This window comes from Sarcophilus harrisii, chromosome 4 (assembly GCF_902635505.1).
Source record: "Sarcophilus harrisii chromosome 4, mSarHar1.11, whole genome shotgun sequence".
NCBI lineage: Eukaryota > Metazoa > Chordata > Mammalia > Dasyuromorphia > Dasyuridae > Sarcophilus > Sarcophilus harrisii.
In genome coordinates this window covers 401,113,569-401,137,683 of record NC_045429.1, presented here as the reverse complement: position 1 = coordinate 401,137,683, position 24,115 = coordinate 401,113,569, and the positions used below count along the sequence as shown (strand labels likewise).

Here is a 24,115-nt window from a genome sequence, read left to right as displayed (position 1 = left end):
AACTAACATTATATTTTAATAAGCATCACTAGATTTAAACATAAAATCAAAATATCTAGTGATTGATAAATAAAACATATAGTGTTCTCTTTCTGCCTTTCACATTAGGTACTATATATCTCCTACCTGTTTTTCAATGTAGTTTGAATTTATCAATTTCTATTTATATTCAGGCAAACTTCAGATTTGAGATTTTACTACATTCATACTTCCTTCAGACTCATAACAGACGATCTACCATTTTAATCATTCCTTTTCTATCTTCACTGGAGTTGGGCAAATTGTTGGCCAACTTTTAGTTATTTACATGGAAGGGATAGGAGTAGTCGTGCCAATATAACAAAGTATCTTTTTGTTTGTCTTTGAAATGCATCACATCTTTTTCTGGCTTTCCCACACAGAAGCAGCATATGCATCTTTCTAATTACACTTTGTCTATGCCAATATTAATTAACTTTCATTCCCAGAGTACACACGTACTTGGCAACACAGTAGACAGTTAAGCCAAAGAAGACAGACTAAAATTAAAAACTGGGTGGAGAGGGTCTTCAAAGCAGACAATTTGGAGATGGTTTACAACTTTCAGTGTCAGACGCAGTCATTTCTAAATATTTAGAAAATATATATACTGCTATTTAGGAAACACCAGATTTATTTTGCCTACTTTCCCCATTACCCAAATTATTTCCAGACAGTAAGTTCACAGAGTGTGGAATGAAACCCACATACGACACAATGAAAAAAAATCAATTAGATAATGGAAGGAAGAAATTCATAAATATCTTCAACAAACATATCAGTATATATGGAGATCAGCCTCCATTATAAAGCAATGCAACAGATCAGATTTCATTATATTATGGACATTAACCCAAGTCTTATATGGACAAGAGATGCTAAATATATGCTAATTTAATGAATCAAATATTGAATATCTCTCCAACACAGAAAGCTCATATCTCATTTTCTAGCTTTGTGTTCCTTATAGGCTCTACTTGCCAGAAGATAGCATTTTACTATATGTGTATGTGTGTGTGTGTGTGTGTGTGCGCGCGCACATATAAACAAAGCCAACATACCTTCTGAATTTAATATATTTTAGTATTCTGAAGTTATATATGATTTAAAATTCAGAAACTATAAATTCTTAATTCAAGAAAGTTAACTACCTGACAGCTAAGCCCACATACAGTTATAAATTTAATGTTACATAGAACACTTCAGAGACTGTCAATTCAATTTTTTAAAAATTTCCCTGATGAATCAGATTAATTTTTCCATAAACAACCTCTCTAGCACATAGAATATATATGCACCACATTTTTAGCATTGCTACTCTAAATATCAAATGATATGAAGTATGATATGTAATATATGTTATAATGAAATCATTCTATTTTCTCCTATTTCTTTCAACAGGACTACATGGAATCCTAGATAACAGAATTCAAAAAAGAAGGAAAACTAAGAAGTATGGAAAACACATCAAAACTTTTTAATATCTGCATTACAAAAGGTATACAGGCGGTCACATACAACTGTCTCTGTTTCAGAATCAAAGAAAGGAGAATAAGATAAATGGCTCATAAGTATGACCCAGTATGGCATTTCTTCCTAAAACTTCTCAACTTACTGAGATCTACTAAACAATACATAGCATTTGGAATTTTCGGGATCAGATAAACTCAACCTTGTTATCAAGTATTTTCCATGAGGAATAGGAAAATGAATGTCTGTTTATGTGTATATACAATCTCTAATATAGACTTATTCCAATGTCTTTTAATGACTATAAAAACATATCACAAAGATATGCTATGTGACACTTTGTGTATCTCAATAATGAGCTTTCATTCCCTAAATAAATGTTTAGTTCTTCAAAGTAGAAAAGACTATGCAAATTGGACAAGAATATATCTGTATTACTCAAGGACCAGCTTAGCTAAGTTTCAAAATGGCCTTTACCAGATTGAACACAGGTTGAATTTTTCAACCATAGCAAGACCATTTCTGCTGGTGGAAAGTGGGCCCACATCAATAAAATTACAACTAGCTGAAATGTTAAAGCAAATATGTAAAGTATAACAATGCTTTTGAATGGTGTGGCAAGAACTGAGAAAGAAGATTGCCTTCCTTTCTAAACTTTATATCTATACTGTCCTATTTAATTTCAAGTAAGCGAAATTCTCTACACTGACCTGCATATTTTAGACAGGTTCTCTTAGAAAGTTTTACACTCTATTAAATCAGAATCTAATAATGAGAAGTAAATAATATAGTAAAAAGAAAATGGATTAATATAGCCTCATGAAAGACTTGGATCTAACGTTGACAACTGCCCTTAGATATTACCTCATTTGTAAAAATGGGGACAATAGTACCTACAGTCTCTCTTTCACAGAGTCTGTTAAGACTCAAATAAGATAATGTATGTAAAAAGCATTCTGCCAACCTTAAAGTAATATAATCCAAAATAACATGTAATGATCAACTACAACTATTATTTCTCTGAAGATCTGACCATTATTTCATTTTGCTTTGTATTTTCAATAAATGGCGTAATATCTAGCATTTATTGAAAGCTTATTGACTGAATTAACTAACCAAGGACTGAATCCATCTAACCATATTGTTGCAACAACCATAATAAATAATAATAGAATTTATATAATAGCATTTTAAGGCTTGCAAAACACATTATAAATATTATCTCACTTTATAAAGTAAGTGCTTGCTATTAAAAACATTTTTAAGATGCAGAAAATGAGGCAAGCAGAAGTTAAGTGACTTGCCCAGAATCTCATAGCCACTAAGGCTGGATCTGAACTCAGATCTTTTTGATTTCAAGTCCAGTGTTCTATATACTATGTTACCTAGATGGCAACATCACTTCATCTTGTTCACAAAAAAAAAAATCTTCTCTCTAGAGAATTCCCCTATATTGGAGGAAAGGGAAGGGAAAGGGGAAAGAGAAGGAAAAGGAGAAAGGGAAGGAAAAGAGGCAGGGGAAGGGGAAGCAGAATAAAAGGGGAAAGGGAGAAGGGGAAGGGGAAAAGGAGAAAGGGAAAAGGGGAAGGAGAAAGGGAGAAGGAGAAAGGGGGAAGGGGAAAAGGAGAAGGGGAAGGAGAAAGGGGGAAGGGGAAAAGGAGAAGGGGAAGGAGAAAGGGGATATGGAAAGAAGGAAGGGGAAGGGGAAAGTGAAGGAGGAAGGTAAAGGGGAAAGTGAAAGGGAGAAGGGAAAAAGTAAAAGGGGAAAAAGGGAAGATGGGGGAAGGGAAGGGGAAGGGCAAGGGGAAAGAGGAAAGGGGAAGGGAAAGGTGAAGAAAGGGGAAGGGAAAGGTGAGGAAAGGGGAAGGGGAAAAAGGAGAAGGGGGAAAGGAAGGGGAAAGGATAAGGGAGAAAATGGGAGGAAAGAAGAGGAGAGGAGAGGAGAGGGGAGGGAAAAGATTAGTCTCAAAATCCTATGCCATACTGACTTTCTCTGATCATTGTTTTCTTTTCTAAATGCTCACAAACTACTCCTTTTGAACATGTCATCTAATTTTTTGCTAGTCAAGGTCAATGTGGACTACAATTGGCAGATTCTATTTTCTTCCTTTCAAAAAAAAGGTGGGGGAGCAATTTGGAACTTTCATTCTCTGTGATCACAAACAGTAGTTTAGCAGTCATATCTTCCAGTTATCTTAGTATCCTACAAACTCAGTCAAATCAATCTTGACATTTATATAAACAAAACCAGAAGACAAAGTAAATTTGCAGCTAAATGGAAGGAAGACTCACAGGTTCTCCTTGCAGAGGCAAATTAAGGAGTTGGCAGAGGTGGTTTTATCGGGCATCCAAAGGCAACAAGAAACATCATTTCATGGGACGTTTGATCATCTCTTATTGCAGTGCTCATGAAAAGTATTTGCAAAAAGACCACCATGAAAATGACTGCAGCTTATGTATCAACATCTGTTACAGAGGATGAAGAGGTAGAGAAAGTCTATGAAGAACTCAATAAGATCCCTCAAATTAAATCAATATAAATACTGATACTCAGTGACTTCAATGAAAAGATGGAATTGGTGAAGTTGCAAAAAGTTTTGAAAAACATGATTCATTAGTAGGGACTATGAAATCAAAATCAGTAGACTACAGAGAAGCTTTACCCCTATATATCATGTGTATTTTCTTCTAGAAAAACAGCAGCACTAAACACAGTGATTTTAATTCTTTTGTACCAAATAGCATGCCACACAAAAATAAAACTGATTATATTTTAGCATATAGGAAATGACTTTTTATTCATGGGCAAGTCATTCCCAAACCAGCTGCCTATATATATTCAGACAAGTTAGAACAAAAATCAAAATTAATACAAAGATAAAATAACAGAAATGAGAATAGTACATACTTAAAATAATTCCATCCTAATACACTTAAATAAGGTCTTGATGCCAAACAAAGGAAAATGAATTGAGGAAAAGATAAAGAATTAAACAAAGATTACAATAATTTCATAAAGAGTTTTTAACTATGTAAAACAAATGTCATTTTGAGGTCAAAAGAGACTAACAAGACCTTCACCTTAGGAAAAACCTTGCTTTCCTTGCGAGATCAATTCAATAGCCGTGGACAACACTGGTTTAAAATATAAACTCATATATAAAATATTATGGAGAGGAATGATAAAAATATAAGTAGAATAGCTTCATTAAACAGCAAGAAGCTATGGAAAACATTAGTTTAAAACAAAGCTCAATGAGAACCTCAATTAAGCAAAGTTTTTCATTAAACTAAGCAAAGAATATTTAAGCACAAAATTTGTTGTTCAGTCATTTTTGAGTCATGTCTAATTCTTTGTGATCCCATTTAGGATTTTCTTGGCAAAGACATTAAGAAGTTTGCCATTTCATTCTCTAGATTACTTTACAATCTGAGGCAAATAGGGTTAAGTGACTTGCCCAGGACACAATAGAGCATTAAAGCAACAATAGGACTACAATCGATCCATATGTCTACTTTCCCATATATGTAAATTTTTATGAGACTACTTTATGCAAACAACAAGGACATACTTTATGAAAGTATTAAGAGAGAAAGAGTGGCATTTCACAAGCAGTATTTCCAGGTAACATTTATCATATTACTTTTTAGTGAAAGATTTTAAAAACACAAAATCCTCTATGCTTAATGTTTGTTGAATTTTAAAATGTCTTTGATTTTATGATCTTCAAGATAACATCTCCTAAAATAAAATGTCTTCCATGTATGTATCAAAATTATAAAATATTTAGAAGACACAACAGTAATATTTCAACAACCTGATCATTAACATGGGGACAAGCATTAAAAAAAAAAGAAATAAACTTGCCACAGAGGAGATCCAAGTCAAAGAGAGATTAGTTATAAATAGTGAGATCCTTCAAGAGAACTTCAGTTTGAAGATGACAACAATGCTGACTGCATCAAGCCTTAAAAATTGGAGAACCTCCTCTATGTGAGTCATAATTACTATAAAAAGTTTGATCTACTTACAAAGGAAAACCAATTGGATTATGAAAGCCACTGTCCACATTATGATTTTCAATTGCATGGACAATCTACAAAGTTTTCCTATCAATGTTATATAATTTGAAAAGATATTAAAAATAGATGATGAGTTCAGACCAGAATTTAACAAAAAAAAGAAAGGGAGCTGGGTCCATCTTTGGGAGAGTAAGAAGTTTGTTTCTTTCTTTTTCCAATGGCCCTAAGGTTCTTCCTGAAACAAAGGTACCTCATTTACTAGCATTTTTCTCCAAGTGATTTATAGCCATTTAATAATCCAGAATTTGAAGAACTGAAATTGAAGATTTTACACAAATGCAGTAGTATATGCTGGGTGTGAGCAGGTTGTAAAACATTACAAAAACCAAAATAATTCAGAAGAATGAGGCAAAAGACTGTCATCAGAAAAGAATGACTGGGGCAAAAAAGATAGCCAGTCACACAAAAGTAATGAGAGACAACAGAAATAATCCATATGTTCTTTTATCTAATATAAAGTCAAAAGAGAACCAAGATCCTACCCTAACCCTACCCACCTCTAGCACAATGGGTTGAACCAGTATTGTAAAGACTGACCTATTAATTGTAAATATATGGAAAGCCATGAAAATAGATGGAAAAAGCAGGTAAATGAATTAAATTGTGCATTGGCAAAGGGAATACAAACATCAATGAGAGAACAGATATACAAGAACTCAATAATATCTTGAACATCAATCTGAAATGGACAATGACTGGATATCCAGCCATCCACAGGAACAGCTAGATGAATTCATTATCTACAGGAAATTACTTTGTTGTTTGGACTCTGTACCAGAATACCTCAAAGGCAATGGTAAACAAACATTTCTTTTACTTTACTTAGTACTACATACTACTTACTTAGGACTACTTTATTACTTAGATCCTAGAATGTCTTTGGGCAAGTGAAAGAACTGATATCTACAGTGTCTTCCATGTAGATTAGATACATGGAACCCATGTATTTAAGCAAGTTTATCGCCTAAGCTAGAACTGTCATGACCTAAGCTATCCTGTAACATTTCCATAACCGAGTAAGTTTACTGTGAGTCTGCAGGTGGTTCTGTTGGTTTTGGGCATGGGAGATTCTTTTAGTCTTGCCAGACACTTATAATAAAAGAGTGAAAGTTATTTCTGATTTTAAAGGAATCCTATATAATTCTCATATGTACCTGAGAGATGCCTTGTTTGAGAAGTCCTTAAAGATGTCATTTTGTTTTACTGAATCAAATGAATTTTTACTATCAACAAACAATAAATCCAGTGGAATCTTAAATTTCCTAGATTTTTCAATTAAGTGACTAATTACAAAAGTATGAAACAACTGAGTTTTGAAAAATGAACAGGAATACTGCTAAACGTGTTATATTACAGAGATATCTAGATTTCTTTGTGGAGGAGGGTAGAAAAGGGAAGAAGACTAGATCTGTGGTTTAAGCCCTATATGGAGTTCCCAGTGAGGAAACTCCATTCCCTGATGCAGATAAATACCTTTTCCACAATCAATCTATTGTCTTGGAATTGAAATTGGCTGGGATGTTGAGAAGTTAAATGATTTGCCTGGGGTCCCAGAGTCATATATGTTAGAAACATAATTTGAATTTAGGTCTTCCTTGCTACAAAAGCCACTTTTCTATCCATTATACCACAGATGTTTCTCATTATACATGTTTTCAAATATTCTCTATTGAGAATTAATGAATGCACTGGAAATGAACGCACAAGAAATGAAGATCCTTTATTTAAAAACAAAATAAGTCATGAATCATGAAATTACCTTCCTTTAAACACCTCCCTCCCCAGCTATTATTCCAGAAAATGAAGCATTAGGCAAGAGAAAAGAACAGTGGATCTAGGTGCATATATAGGACTCAATTTGCTCATGTGTAGACCAAATGATCTCTAAGATCCTTTCCAAACTGAAATCTACAAATCAGGAGATCTCAACTTTGAGAAACAAGTAGGTCTTTTAGTCTATCAAGTTAGCTTCTATTTAAAAAAAAAAAAAAGTCACTTCAGAGTTCTCAGATGGGTTAAGATTTTAATCATAATAAGAGAGTTGGAAAGGGACAGCGGTAAGAGAGTTAGATATAATAGAAAGCCACAATTCAAATATTGTTTTTATTACTTAGCTCCTAGAATGTCTTTGAGCAAGGGAAGGGACTGATAAATGATACTAACAGTATCTTCCATGTATCCAATCTGTGATACTGTGAACTCACAAATTTAAACAGGTTTATCTCCTAGCTAGAACTGTCATGACCTAAGCTATTCTGTTACATTTCCATGGGTTTGCAGATGTTTCTATTGGTTTAGGGCATGGGAGATTTTTTTTAAAGAATCAGTATAAGCATCCACCTCTTCCACCTAGCAGGAACATTGCAATGTGTTGTTCAACCTGCATCCTGCCAGCCTGCACTAATCTCATATTGCCAGCAGATGGCACTCATGCATGCAACTCATACTTCAGCCAAAGGCTAACTGAGTGTGTGCAGCTGCTAAGCCACACATCCCTGGGCTGGATGTGCACACCCTTAGGCTACTGTGTTGCAGCTATAGGTGGCCACTTCCATTGCCTCCACCTCCCACAGAAGGTTACAGACTCTTAGTCTGTAGTGAAGAAAGGGTTTTGTTAGCAGCTAAAAGCCTCTTATCAATAGAGCCATAAAGCATTATTACTTGCCCCAAACAATCCATTAATTTGTGCCATATTGTGCCAAATTGTGCCATCCTGTCCCCTCCTAAAATAAAGAATTTCTGTGCCTCTGTTAATCAGACACTATATAAATTACCACCACTATCTATTTTGTTTTTAATTTTTTTAATTTAAATTTAAAAACCTATCACATTTCAAACCTTGCTAAAAATAAATGTAAACAATATTTATATTGCATATATTTTTATTTATATTGATATATTGTATATATCAAACGTGAATTCATCCCTTTTCCCCTTCCCATTGCCAAATTCCATTCAGTTGTGGTATAACTAATTAATTGGGGCACAGTGAGAGTTATCATGACCCAGAAAAGAGGAATCAAGTCTAGCCTTTAACTTCACTTACAAAGTCACTTTTCCATAACCCACCAACCACAGAAAGAGACAAGATTTCTAAATGGTAAAGAGAAGCAATTCTCTCCTTGTCTTTTTTTTTTTTTAAAGAACAAATAGGGCACTACTCTATAATTGAGATTTTAAAGGCCCCGAGAAGGAAGAAAGAAAATAGGAAGAGGTTTTGGGGCTGACCCTTTTTCTTCCTACATAGAAAGAAACAGTCAGAATCCATCACTATCCTCCCATGATGGTTGAGGAATATTCAAGCAGTTGATTAGTCAACAAGCTTCTGTAAAGAGTCAGGCATTGTGCTAAACAAGAATATCAAAAAAGGAACAAAATACTGTTCTAAAACATTCAAATGTGGAAGGCATGCAAATAACTAGGAGCATATAAAACACATACAATTTAAATATAAGATAACCTCAGCAGAGAAGTCACTGGTGAATAGGAAAGCTTAGGGAAGGAATCCAGCCGAAAGTGGGATGTGAATTGAGTCCTAAAGGAAACCAGAGTAATTCAGAAACAAAGAATGGGTTGGGATAGTCATATGGTTGGTGGTTGTCCATTTTCAAAGAGGATCAAAATGACATTACTGTGGGAATGAGTGGAGTTACTACTCCACGCTGAGGGGAGGATGGATTGAAGTAAGAGATTCAAGTCAAGGACATCACCCCGAAGGCCAGAGGTTCAAGCAAGAGATAACATTCTAGGAAGGGAAGACATCCTGAAAACAAAGTTTTCTCAGAAGCTTTCTCTTCCCTAAATTAAGGGAGTGTGGTGGTAGAGTGGGTGGTACCTACCGGGAAAAATAAATGTGATTTTCTTTCTTAGAATTCCCTTCTCTTTTATTTAAAAAAAAAAAGTGACAAAGTAGTTCCTGTGATACATAGATTGGTGCCAAGAAACTGGGAGAGGAGGGGAGGAAGACTTCCAAATGAAATATTAATCTTTCTCCCTTCTCCCCAAGGCAATATTACTCTAAGAAAGATGATTTCCCCATAAACTGGGAGAAGTTACATGAGGTATTGTTTGTGGAATTTGACAAAACTTAAAAGGAACTGAAGTTTGTTCATGCTACTTTACTATAAAAAAGAGGTATCAAACAGTCCCCAACACTCCAAAGGGGCAGCAACCCAATCCAGATTAAATTTAACTTGGAAATACTTAAACACAGACACACACACACACATACACACACACATATACACACACACAAAAGAAAACTAGATTACATTACATTTTAAAACTAAGTTAATATGCAGCCAGCAGGGTTCCAAAGAGAAGTAGAAAAAAAAGGAGCAAATTTATATATGGATTAGTGATTCTCTTTCTCCCCTCCCCACATTTCTATTTATGTGATATCACTGCTATAGAGCACAGATTAGTTCTCCAAGATATACCTTTGGATAATACCTATTTACATACATATAAAATGTAATAGCACACATAAATGTTTCACATATACATGATGGCAAAAATCTAATTTTAAAAGAACTGTGGGTTACAAATGGGTTACAAAAATCCATTTGTAATTGTAGTTCACTGACAATTTATCCTCTTCCTTGGTATCTCTGTATTTCATAAAATTCCTTCATATGTCCACAGTGACACCCAATGGAATTCCATACTGCACTTTCCCAAAAAGTAGATGCCTACTTACTTTGTTATAAATTTAGGAATTAAAAATAACATCCACAGAACATTATGCTAAGCACTGGGAATACAAACAAAAGTAGAGAATATATAACAACATCTGTAGAATTTTATGCTAAGCACTGGGAATACAAAGATAAGTAGAGAATATTTGCCATCATGGAGATTATATTCTAAGGTTGAAAGATAACACTTAACAGGAAGATGAAAAGGTAAGGGGACTGAAAGTAAATGAGAGGAGAGAGAGAGAGAGTAAGGTACTGTAAGATATGATAGAAAAAGTCCAGAGTGCAGAGTGCAGACCGAAGAGAAATGAGACATAATTGGATGGGGGCAGCTTTCCTAAATAAGACCTCTGGGAGGTGGTAGAGAGAGAGCTTCCAATGTGTGAATAACAAGGGTTAAAGTGACCAGGTTAAAGAGCTGGGGCTTGGTGAAGCTTCAGAATGATAGAGAATGTCTGGAGTATAACCTAAAAAAGAATCAGAGAATTTCTTTTCTGTATTCCTAAGATTTACCAACTTTCCCCACTAAGTAACCTCATCCCTTTCTGATTCTCAGACACCCAACCAGAATTAAGACATTTACAAAGCACATTTCAAAGTTTACACATTATTTTCCTCACAACAATCTTAAGAAGTACCTATAGCAAGTTAATTTAATAACCCAACTATGTGCCAAACACACTGGTAGGTGTACTAGGTAGATACAAAGAGGCGATCCCTGCCTTGGAGAGTACAGGATGAGGGTTTGGGGGAGTTTGCAATCTATTATTATTTGAATTTTATAAAGTTCTGAGGATGACCTGAGATGTGTTCGTGATTTGCCCATAAATACATATCTAGTCAGTGTCCAAGTTAAAAGTGAAAGTGAACTTTCCAGACTCCAGTTCCAGCAATTTTTCCTCTCCTCCCTCCTTTGTAGTGCCATATTTCTGTGAAGTACACCAGGAGTGGATAATGGCATCCAATGTGGATAGATAAAAAGGAAAAGGAAAAATAATACTGACCCAACCTTCATTTTATTTGTATAGATAACTCTTGGTGAGGAAATCCCTCTATTATATCAAAAATGATGATTCCCAGACTCAGCGTCAGTCCTAAATCTAGTGTTGATATGAGGGCATATTAACAATGTAACCTTACTTAGTTTTTAGTCTTTATCACCTTTATGCATCTTTTAAAATTAGTGCAAATGAAAAGTTATCCTCTAAAGTTTAGAGAATGAGAAATAATAAGATTAGATTTAATATATAATAAAGAATTAGACACAAGCTGCTGAGAAGTACAGTTCCAGAACTGGAAAAGGTTTAACCTAATTTAAACCTAGTTTTGTAACTCCATGATAATGTTATCAAGTGATTATAAGGTTTCTAAAAATTTTCCACTTCGCTATCCTAATAATTTCAGTTTTAATTTATAATTAAATATCTACTAACTACATAGCTTTTTAAAAACAAAAACATAGAAAGCAATACTCATAAAATAGAACATATTCTATAAATGAATTTCAAAAAGGTGCCTATAGTGATGAATTCCAGAAGTACTGATCTATGAGCAAGACATGTGAAAATAGGTTCATTCTAAAAGGACTTTTCTGAATTCTGTTCCTTGTTATATATTCGAAGAATATGAAACTATGAAAAATTCAAATAAGAATTTTCTGATTAATAATTAATATGTGTAATTTATACATGTAAATATATCAATGAAGTATATGGCTATATGTCAGTTACAGAAAATGACTAGATCCATTTTATGTTTGACATTATGGAAATTCTTCTCTGAAATATTTTCCTTCTGCAACTAGAAATGTGAATATATTTAAATAAAAATTTTAATTATTAATTTTAGGTGCTGTGAGAAGAGCCTAACACAGCATTTTAAGAATTCTAAAGTATGCGATAAAAAATATCTGTGAGTTGTGATTTCAGGGATCAAAATAATCTCTGCAGTTACAAAGGGAAAACTGAATAATAATAATAATACTTTACATTTGCTTATCCTTTCACAATTTAAAAACTGAAGCAACCTCACAAAATGGATTTATCATTATCACATTTAACAGATAAAATGAGGCTCAAAGAAGTTAAAAGATTTGTCCAGTTACCTGGCTATGAAGTAGAGAGATGGGATTAAAATGCAAAAATCCTGATAAGTCTTAAAATGTGGTAGTATTTTTCCCCCACCATGTTACACTACCTCATATAGAATTTTTAACCCACAAACACCAAAAAAAAAAAAAAAAAAAAAAAAAGCGGCTTTTCCTGTACCAAATACCAACAAACATTTTATTTCCCTGTGTTTATTTAGCACAGTGTCTGGCATATAACAGATAATTTGTAAAAGCTTAATGACTAGACTTGACTTTTAAGTGAATTTTGAGAGAAAGAGAGGGATCTTCATCAAATTCATGAAAAACTAAAAGTAGCCAAAATTAAAATTATATATTTGAAAAAATTTTCTGAAAACAAGACAGATAATTCTGTTTAAAAAAGCATAAGACATGTCTGATGAGACTTGTCCTAAAAGATCACCTCTCTAAAAGCATCTCCTTGAGACTGCTTAAGGCTTAATTAACTGGAACTGGAATTAATGTCTAGCACATACCAAAAAAAAATCCATTTATTAGCAAATTTATAAGGAAGAATCTCTAATGTCTTGTTCTTTCAATAAGGACTCCTATTGGTTAGCTTAAAGCTCTTTTCAAATTTACTATTAGTATTTTAAACGACAAAAATCAGTGAGTCACAGTCATATGATGAATTTTCAGGTGTAAAATGATTTGAAAAAATTAACAGAAATTGAAACAAATCACAATTTATTGGCAGCTACTAATAAAATGAATTTGGAGACAAATGCTCAAAACTCAATGCTAAATCTATAAAACTAAACCCTAATGTAAAAACTTATTGGTATCTTTTATAACTTTCTTTGCATCTGGGCAAATAGCACTTCTTTTGTGAAAAATTAAAGACCCATGATCAGCTAAAAATCTTAAGACTTAATGAATTTATCACTTGAAAACATGTTTATAAAAGTCCCACCTATTAGTACTAGCATAATTAAAATGTTTAAGACATCTTAGTCAGGGGTTGCTTAATAATATGAGATCTTGAAACTTATAATTATAAACAGGATCAGATCATAAGTGTGATCTGAGGCACAAAAAAAGTTAAAGATATACCCAAAGAAAATTAGAAATATTCAAGAGAAACTAACTTTAAAAAACATAGGAAAACATACCATTTTCAATTTTGCTTTTGGGATGAGGTCCACTAAATGCTAAAAATTTTCCTGGAACAATCCAATTGAAGTCACCATTTTCAACTCGCTGTGAGAATTTCAAAAGAAAAAGAAAGAAAATCATTGAACAACACTTGAACAGCAATGGAGAAAATCATTAGTGAATAAAATTGCTTTTGAGTTTATTCTATTTATAGAGTTGATAAACTATATTGTCATATAAAATTAAAATTATACTAACTTTTAAAATATACTTGCTACCATAGTCCATTTGCTTAGCAACATGCTTTACAATTGTTTCTACAAGTAAAAGAAGTTCATAAGATTTCAAAACAAATATTTTAACTCAAAGGTTCTGTTCTCTCCACCCCTACAAACAAAAATAAAGCCCCCTAAAAACTCATAAAGATTTTCAATCATTAATTAAAGAGCATCTCTCCTGAATTTTAAAGATTTGGAGAGGTATAGATAATACACAAACAAATAAAAAGAAACATAACACTATATCCTAGCTTTGTTGTTTATTTTTTTTAAGTCAGACCAAAAGTAGATATAAATCTAACATTTCTTTATTCTGCATAGATTACTTAGATTGGAAATTACCCAGCTCTTTACTCCTCTTTTTTCCTATCCATTAACAAGTCAAGCCACTAGAGGGTGCCAGGATAAAAGAAAAATTCTAAAATCATAAAATGTTAAAGCACTTATTCCAGGTCTCTTAAGAGATGAGGACACTGATAATAAGACAAGACTATATGATTTATTCAAGATTCCACATAGCAAATTACTAATTATAAGTTATGGGAACAGATTTCTTTTTAAAATTAATGTCAGAAAGATTCTGAGAGAATTATATGTTTATTTTAATTGTCAATACTGTCTTTGTCACCATCTCTAAATAGCCAAAAATTGGCTGATCACATTTCACTTTAAAGATGGGTCTTTGAGGATAGTTTATACAAATAATCTGTCTACAATTTATTACTTTGTATGTTAAAGATACCTACACCCTAAATAACATTTTTAAAAGATTAAAGTTGTGATTACTACTAACGAATTAAATCTCACAGGCTTGGGTTACACATTAAATGACATTGTACTTTCCATTTCTAACTCACAACTGCAATGGAAAATGGTAAAAGCAAGTTGGAATTTATAGTTATGTACCACTCTATGTATGCTAAAATTAAAAATTATACATAATACTACTGCCACAAAAAAAGGAACAAAACTTCAATGGATCATGGATAACTGATTTTTTGTTCAAGCTTTCTGCATACCTATTAAATATAGTTACTATATGCATATCAGTATATATCTATAAATCTGTATATTTTCATTATATAACTCATCAACTTAATATTACCACCATATACAAAAAGAATACAGGTTCAGCAAGATGTGCATTGACTCATTAAAATAAAAATAAATGATCTAAATAAGAATATAGTACTTATATTGTACTAATTTTAGCAACTTGAAGGAATTTGATAGAATAAACAAAGAAAATTAATATTTGGGGAGAGAATTTTTTCTGGGAAAAAATGATTAACATCAGAATCTATACCTATAGTTCAAATTATTCAATTTAGTTATAAATTTTCAGGGTCACAGTTTCATCACCTAAAAATTTCAAAAGTTTCATGATCATGACATGAGAACAAAATCCTAAGAAGACTAAGTGTACACAACATTGAGATCAAAAGATGAATAATTCATACACTCAGGCTTGAATCTTTTACTTTGTTATTCTCTGGTAAATGAAACAATTGTCAATCATCAATAAAATGACACAAAGTCAATTAGTTTGGATCAATGTGGGACCAAGTGCCATCTCATGTAGTATGAAGGAAAACCCAGGGGGAACTGGGTTCAAATGCAGCCTTTGCTATCTGTTCAGTTCATTTCCTCTACCTTATATAAAATAAACAAGTTTGAACATTCAAAGTCCCATACAACTCTAAATCTAAATCTATGGGGCATAGCATCACTAGAATCTCTTTTCCAACTGTGACATGGCTTTATATTTTTGAATTCTCATAAACTAAAAAGGAAAAAAATTTAACATGCTCACATTGAAAGCATATAATCAATACATAATAATGTCACATGATTATTGATATGCTTTCCTTTAAGAAAACTCAATATCTAAAACTCTGATTCATAAGCATGACAAATTAGGGTCTATAATACATAATTATAATTTCTTAAATATAATTCTTCATTTTCTAAAAGTATTTACTACAATCTATTTTTTTAAATTCCCTAACTATTGAATTTAAAACAAGTTTTACACAAGTTTCACAAAATCACTTATTCTATAAAGTGAAGTATAACTGTACTCTCAGTAGTAATACATACTCTTTCCCCAATTACATGTAACTAATATAATTGTGCCTTATTTTTTTTTAAACTACAGTTTTTTAGTATTTTTAAACTACAGTTGGAACTTGTCTACTACACCAAATGTGATCTAGAAAGTTCACAGCACCATGAGATCACAGATTTAGAAGCACAAAATCATTGGAAAATATTTGATTTAAGTATGAATTGAATTCTGTGGCCACGATAGTTTAAAAGGCAATATGGAAAGTCACTATTTAAAATTATATTATAAATTTTCACATAAAGTGATGGAATCCTTTTGTAACATAAAATCATATCTATATGCCATTTTTGTTTCAAAAGGATAAACCTTGCCTATAGCATGGCCAAGAAACCAAAGTCTTGATTTCACAGCACACTTTTAGAATAGTGGTGTTTTTTCTTAATTTTTATAAGAGGTTCAATAGGCTTATTCTAAAGAACACTGTAAACACACTTAAATATTACAAGTTATGCACCTATTAAGAAAATACAAACTTAAAGATCTAGGAAAAGAAGATTTTTGTCTCTCTCACAATAATCTTCTAAAAGTTCTACTACTTCCTACAATATGATTTTATTTTTGAAAGCCTTTTCCTACATATATATGTGTTATGGGTATATGCATACATGTACACACACATATAAAAATATGTATACCCAGTTTCTACCAGTTTTTCAAAGTGTCAAGGAAAAAAATTCCCAAGGTAAGTGTATACCAACTGACTCCATAACCATGAGTTTGCTATATCTAGGTCTTATCTGTAAGGTGGGGGAGTAAAAGATTTAATTTAAGAAATATTAATTAAGCACCTTCTATGTACAAGGCAATGTGTGCTAGACTGAGGGAGTATACGTCAAAATTGAAAACCATGCCTGTAAGAAAGCTTACATTATAATGAATGTTGAACTGGATGACTTTTAAAGGATTTTTTTTTTTAATAATTCTATAAGAATCTGAACTAAAGTTTAGATTTTAAAAAACACCATATCAATTGGAATGAAAACATAAAGAGAAAAAGAAAGGGAAAAAAAAGGTAAATTACTGGCTTTTAAATAATCCAAATAATTTCACCACTGTTTTACCAATAGACATTCTATGATTTCAACTTACACAAGATATATAACTTCCAATATGCTCCCACTACATCTGACAATCCTCCTAGACCAAATTGCTTAACATAATCAAAAAGTGAAATGAGCAATTTTCAAAACAAACTTATTACTGGGAATAAACTATACAAATATGCTTTTCAACAACATAAATAAAAGTGAGTGTGTCCCCTCTCCCCATGTCTTGTAAATCACACCAGAAGACAGTATATAAAAGAGAAATAAAGGAGTGACAAAAGGACCTATTTTACATCTGCTAAAAGTTCCCTTCATTCCACTAAAAATGTATTTTATTTTAATAAAGCAACTAAACTTATATGTGAAATGTTACAAATTTACAAACCTCATAATGTTCATATTCTTCCACATCAAAGGATTCAAAGTCAAAAAATCCATGCTGCAATCCCTGAAAAACAAAAATAAAATTAGTCTTTCTCTAGTATTAAGATTAATAATTAACAACATCCAGAATTATTTTCCTTCACCTCAAGCTCCATCGTCACTTCAATGAACCTAATTTAGTAAGAAAGTGCTTAAAAGTCTTTGATATTGAATTTAGATCTAGAAATTAACCTCCTGGTTTTGATATTTAAGATACTCCCACAAAAACCATTCAAAGGTCATGTTCACATATAGCTTGTGCTCATGAATAACTAGTCTTTCAAACTTCAACATATACCACTATATGCTTAAATCACAGAAAGAATATACATTATTATTTCATACATTATCTATACTGGAGTTTAAATCCTGAAAAAAAAAAAAAAACAAATTGATGCTTGGAAAAATTTTTTAGTTTTGATGACAGGCAGGGAATGGATTTCTCATAAATGGTGCTTCATACTGTTTCTATAACAACACGATGGGAGAAGTTATCTCTTATTATCTCTTAGCAGTAAGTTTTTGATAGCATGAAAAAGGAAGGATTTGTTAAGGAAAATTCTTTCCATTTAGAAAATGTTACCCAAAAAAAAAAAAAAAAAAAAAACCTAACTGTATTAACTTGGTACTGTCAACTTTTTGGAAACTTAAAACTCATTTCATGGGAGGACAAAAAATATATTCTATGTATAAAGAAAGCAATGTTAATTTCAAAGGAAAAACACATAGCAGGCACCTGAAAAGAAAAATAAAGTGAGAGAAATGAAATTATATCCTAAAGCTATGAAAAATGAGGAGAGAGGATGGAAAATGACCAAGTTCAATACCTACTTACCAATCACTCTAAAAAAAATAAACATGAGTGAAGTTATTTTAATCCTCTCACATTTAAACAAAAACAACCAAGTTCATCTGAATGCACCATGCCAAAGAAATTACTGAAGGGGAAAATATCAACACAAATCAACTTTTCTCTTTTCTTTTCTCTTTTCATTTAAAATAAAAAACATATTAACAACTTAGAATCAGAGATTCAGATTAGAAAGAGACAATACAAATCCTTAATTTTACAGATGAGAAAGATGAATCCTAGGGGTTAAGCAAGGTCACACAGGTTATTTATTAATAAGTGGCAGAGTCAATTGGGGCCTCAAATCACAGGTGTTCTGAAAATAATTTCACCTGTATTTCTAGTACATCGCAATGTAAATGTTTAAAGGAATCAAATTCAGAAAATTATGCTACATAATTTGAGCACTGTGATATACACAAGTACATGTATGTATCATTTACATTTATATGCTTATGTATACACACATGTTTTAAGGAGCTTTCTTACTGTTTTGTAAACAGAGGAGGAAATGGTGCTTAATGTTGCACTTCTATTGCTAAAAGGCTACTGACCATCTAATCTCAATTCTTCTAACCTCTCAATTTGATGTTTATATTAACTTTGAAAATACACATAGTTTCTAAAGACACCCTACGAAGGACGCTATAGCTTTATTTTGAAAGGTAACTAATGTAACAAATGCCTGGATCAGGTTACTGTTACTATATCAACAAACAGAAACATTTCAGGGTGAATTCATTCTGAATTATGTGTCCTGTTCACATCTGGGGTGCTGAACTTCATTGGGTTTTTTTTTTTTTTCTAAACACTATACTCAGAAAATATTAAATTGAAGTACTCTTATAATTCTATCTAAAGACCCTTAGTTGGGTTCCTTGAGGAGTATGTGTATGTATGTATTTTAATAAATGAATAAGAAATTAAGGGGAAAAAATGCTTACAAGAGCTATCTCAGGATTTGGATGAGGATTATTAGCCTGTAGAAAAGATCCAGCCCTGGAGTAGGGAAGACCTAAATTCGGGTCTTTTTTTTTTTTTGCCCAGGGCTGTGTAAAAGCTCTGTAACCACAAGAAAATTCCTAAAGCTGCATGCATGCCTACAGGACATGCCTAGAGGACAAAGTGCAGATCCTCATCAGTGAAGGGATCTCCTAAAAAGGAAGACTTTCATATCAGTAAAATCACTGATCAAATCAAAAATATCAGGCTTTATTTAAATGTGTGCCTTGACTTTGCTCTTAGCAACAAAGGAAATTATTTATTAATATTTATTGCATGGTTAGGAATTTTCCAAATGCAAACATATTAACTGAATAGAAGTTTTTTAAAAGTCACTTTTTCCTAAGGAGAAGAAACAGAGCAAAGTGTCATAAGAAGCTAAGAAACTAGATCTAGAATTGAAGGATTCCAAAAGCCAGAGTCCACCTTTCTCATTTGACAGATGAGAAAACTGAAGCCTAAGGAAGCTAAGGAACTCATCCAGAGCTACAGGTATAGAAAATTCTAGAGAATTTCTGGACAGCTAATTCAGAAAATAATATGGAAAAAAAGATCAAAGAAACAAGAAAGAAAACAGGGGAGAAATTAAAACCAAGATTGATTGTTCAATTTAATATTTATTAAACTTTACTCTGAGTAGTATACTTTGCTAAATGATTATACTGTATGTCACATGTTTGTGTTTTAGACATAGGGACTGGGAATCCACTGGCTCATGTTTTCTCAAGAATTAAATATAAAACCCTGTTTAGCATTTAAAGTTCTTTATAACCTGAGCCCTTCCCACATGTACTCTCTCCAGTCCAGTTCCATAGCCTCCTTGCAATTCCTGAGCCCTAGATTTCCATCTCTTGTCTCTAAACCTCTGGACTGGATGTTCCCCCCAAAAGCCTGGAACACTCTGTCCTTTTCTTCTAAGTTTCTCTCATTTCTATGAAGACTCAGCTCAAAAACCACCTTTGTCAGGTTCATTCCTACTCCCCCGCACTTTCCCTAACCCCATGGCTAATGCCTCTCCTTTCAAATTACCCCCCTAGATATCCTGTATGGACCTAATTATTTCTATATTGTCTCCCCCATTAGAATAATAACAAATGCTTAACATTTATATAGCACTTTAAGATTTACAAAGCATTTTTATAAAATTTTAAAATTTATTATCACACCAAATACTACTATTATACCTATTTTATGTATTATATATTTTATGTACTAGGAAACGATGAGTTTATTATGTATTATGTATTTTATGTACTAGTAAATTACAGGCAGATAATGGTTCAGTGACTTTTCCAAGGTCACAGAGAGTGTAAGGCTAAATTAGAAATCAGGTCTTCCTGACTCCAATACCACTACTCTCTCTCCACTGCACCATCTAGATGCCTTGAGAATCCAACAGATTGGTATTACTGTTTTGTTGTTCTTCTTATATGTGCATCCCATGTTCTTAATGTGGTATGTGGCATATAGTAAGTGCTTGATGAATGCTTATTGAATGATCTATAAATTCTAGTATAGGAAATTCCCAGTTGAGGAAACTATCTCTACCAACATGGGTTAGTATATCCTCAACAACTTGGGGTTCTTAGAGTTGCCAAGAGCAACAAGGTTTTTAAGTGATTTGTCCAGAGTCACCTAATGCAAATTATACACATACAAACAGAATTTATGCCTCTCTTAGATATAAATGTATAGGTAGATAGATTGATAGGTAGATAGATAGATACATAGATAGACAGACAGACAGATAGAAGGATGTACTTTATGCTGGCATAATCAAATCATATGTTTTTATGTATATATGTATATGTGCATATATGTGTATGTATGTGTGTATGGGTCAGCCATAAAAGAGTTCCCTCTTCTAAAGCAATTCATCATCTGCTCAGAAGCTTCAAATCTTAGTTGTCTGCTGTACAAAAAGATTAAAATGACTTATGCAGGGTCAGGCAGGGGTGTGTATCAGAAATGAGACAAACTCAAGTATTACTAACTGAAAGGCTAAGCTTTCAGAAGAGAGATTATGTTTAGGAAAGACAAAGATTATAAGTGAAGAAGTTAAATAAGTGAGAACTTGTCCCAAGAGTGTAGAATTTCAATTGGAATGGTATTTGGAAATGGTATAGTTCCTAGAAATGGTTAGGGTGAAGATACAATTATGAAATGTGATGGGGAAAGCATGTCACTGAATTTCAAAAAGTTGAAAGATTGTGCTACATATGTTATTGATATACTTGAATCCCCAGGGTCTGTTACATAGTAGACACTTAATAACTGCTTAAATTAAATTGCTTGAAGAAGTATTCAACATGAATAGAGAGATCCTTAAGGGTAACAGAAGAGAGGATGGTTTAAAAAAAAAAAAAAAAAGACTACACTCACTGAAAAAGCTGGGAATGTCTGAAATTTGGTTTTCATTCTTACATACATACATGTAAATTTTTACATACAAGAAGAAAGTGATATAAATAGAATTCAAGAATTTCAAAGGAGAAAAGGTTACTAAAGGGTATTAAGAGATAACAGAAGAAAGGATTCACCTGAAAGCAGCAGTGAAAAATATACCAACTCTTTCTCTTCTGTCTGTTGGTATGAAAATGGGGATTTGGGGAAGGTGAAGGAGTAATCCAATAAAGAGAGTTTCAAAGATGATGTCTTCAACAAAAAAACCAAGATAACTCCAATCAAGAAAGAGAAAGGAAAATGTGAAGAAAATATTCAAGATGAAAAAAAAGTTTGTTAAGAATAGGAACAGATATTCCAAAAGGCAAAATAGGATCAACCAGGGTTGGAATGTGTGTTTTTTTTTTTAAGTAGAACAAAAATAATTTGAACAATAGTTAAATTTTAGAAAGAGATAGGAAAAACAAACAACTTTTTGTTTCAAAGGTATCTAAAAATGAATGATCTGAATTGGGCAATTAGCATGATTAGAGTCTTAAACTGGCACAGGTTTGGAAAAGGGAAATGGAGAAAAAGGAAATATTCATTTAACAAAAATTTTTAAAGATATCCAAACTCAGCATTCTAAATGGCACATAGAATACCAGTGTTTCAGAGTTATAGGACATTATAAGCCCAATGAAAGTTTACTGGACTTTTGGATAGATATGACCACTGATGAGAGGCCTACATGAAATCTCATCTGTTAGGCAGCATTCTCAGAAACTATCAATTCCAACTTGGCATCTGCACACAAATCCCCTCAAGAACAGGGTCAGCAAATGGTCAATCAGAATTTATTTAAGAGCCGACAAAGAGGAAGAATCTTCTACATTCTTAGAAGTAATTATTCAGAAATTTGTCCTTATATCATTCCTAAATCTGCCTCTCTTCAATATCCAACCATTGGTTTTACTTTTTACCACTAGTACACCAAGAATTATTTAATGGAGACTAAATCTAATCCTACATGACAGACATTCAAATAACTGCAGGCAGCTATTATGTTACCTCTAATTTGTCTATTAAACCTAAGTTCTCTCAACTGATTTCCATGTTCTCCAATCCCTTTACCATACTAGTTGCAATCTTCTGGAAATAATATAATGACTAGAGATAATCATCATTGCAGATATTGCCAAAACAGTTACAACAGAACTTTAGCCTTCTTGTTATAGAATTTATGTGTCTAATGATGAATTTTAAAACATTAGTTTTTTGGCTGCAATATTGCATAGTTGATTCACATTAAGCTTCATGTCCACAAAATTGCAAATTTATGAATATTTCTCTTTATTACTTTATCCTCCCCTTCATGATTCCCTATAATGCATAACAACAAAAGCCTTTAAAAATTAAACTAAGCTCTATGCTGCCTTTAGAGAGCAATGAAGTAGAGAAATGAAAATCTACATATTATATTATAGTCACAGCTGACTGGCAAAGAATCCAAATCAAAGGGGAAGGTGATATCACTGAAGATCCAGGAACCTATTGGTAGAAAAAGAGGAGGTTGAGCAGCAGGGGTTGGAGAGATTAAAATATAAAGTATTGGGGGAAAAATCCAAGACCACAAGATCCATTAATGAAGGAAGAAAAAAAATAATATGGTACAGTAGGCTGATGACAGTGCAAGATTAATAATATTTATAAAAGCAATAAGAATAACTGACGGGTGTGTTTTAGCAAAGCAAACTTTAAAGTTTGCAACGCATTTTGCATAATTTGCAAAATTTCACTCAATAAACAGCAAACCAATCAAATAACCAAATTTAATATGACAAATTTAATACTACTCACTAGAACAGAAACTGTTTCTATATTCTATTCTTTATAATTTCCTTAATAAAACATAATGATATATAATTTGCTTTAAAAGAATTCATGGCACAACCTGGATAAAAGCCAACACTGATTCCAAAATTCATTAACAAGGGAAGGTATCTTGAAAATCCTTTAGTAAGAGGCCCTGTGTTTTGCAGCATTTTTGTCAATGACTCCAGTGGTAAACACCTTAGTCCAAGCAAATTTACAGAGAACACACAGATTTCAAATAAAACTAACCACTAAATTGAAGAATCAGATCCAAAAGGAACTTGATAAAGAGAAAGTTGGACTTAGTGAAATACAAAGAAATTATAAAATGGGGCTAAATGTAAAATCCTATGTTTGGGTTAAAAAAACAAAACTAATACTACCAATTCAGTCCAGAATGTAGGAAGTTAAAGAGGCTTCTGCTGAAGCACCATACTCTTCCCTGCTTAGGGAATACTGTGTCCAATTTTGGACACTTTTTTTTTTTTGGCTCAGGCAATTGGGGATAAGTGATGTGCTCAGGGGTCACATAGCTAGGAAGTGTTAAGTGTCTAAGGCCAGATTTGACCCCAGGTCCTCCTGACTTTAGGGCTGGTGCTCTATCCACTGCACTCTATCCACTATCTAGCTGCCCCCTTGC

The 24,115-nt window shown here is 32.7% G+C and overlaps 1 protein-coding gene across 16 annotated transcripts in view; it reads right to left on the bottom strand.

The window, feature by feature from the left end:
* The window catches only part of CDC14A (cell division cycle 14A), a 284,358-nt gene that overhangs the window by 133,765 nt on the left and 126,478 nt on the right, over positions 1-24,115 (bottom strand). For all 16 annotated transcript variants that reach the window (XR_004233993.1, XR_004233992.1, XM_031967153.1 and 13 more), the window contains 2 exons: positions 17,329-17,391; positions 13,509-13,596 (listed from right to left, as the gene is read on the bottom strand). Coding sequence is in view for 14 of the 16 variants with exons in the window: in XM_031967153.1 (XP_031823013.1) it covers positions 13,509-13,596; positions 17,329-17,391 (151 nt within the window). In the remaining 2 variants the exon portion in view is untranslated. The remainder of the gene's footprint in view (positions 1-13,508; positions 13,597-17,328; positions 17,392-24,115) is intronic.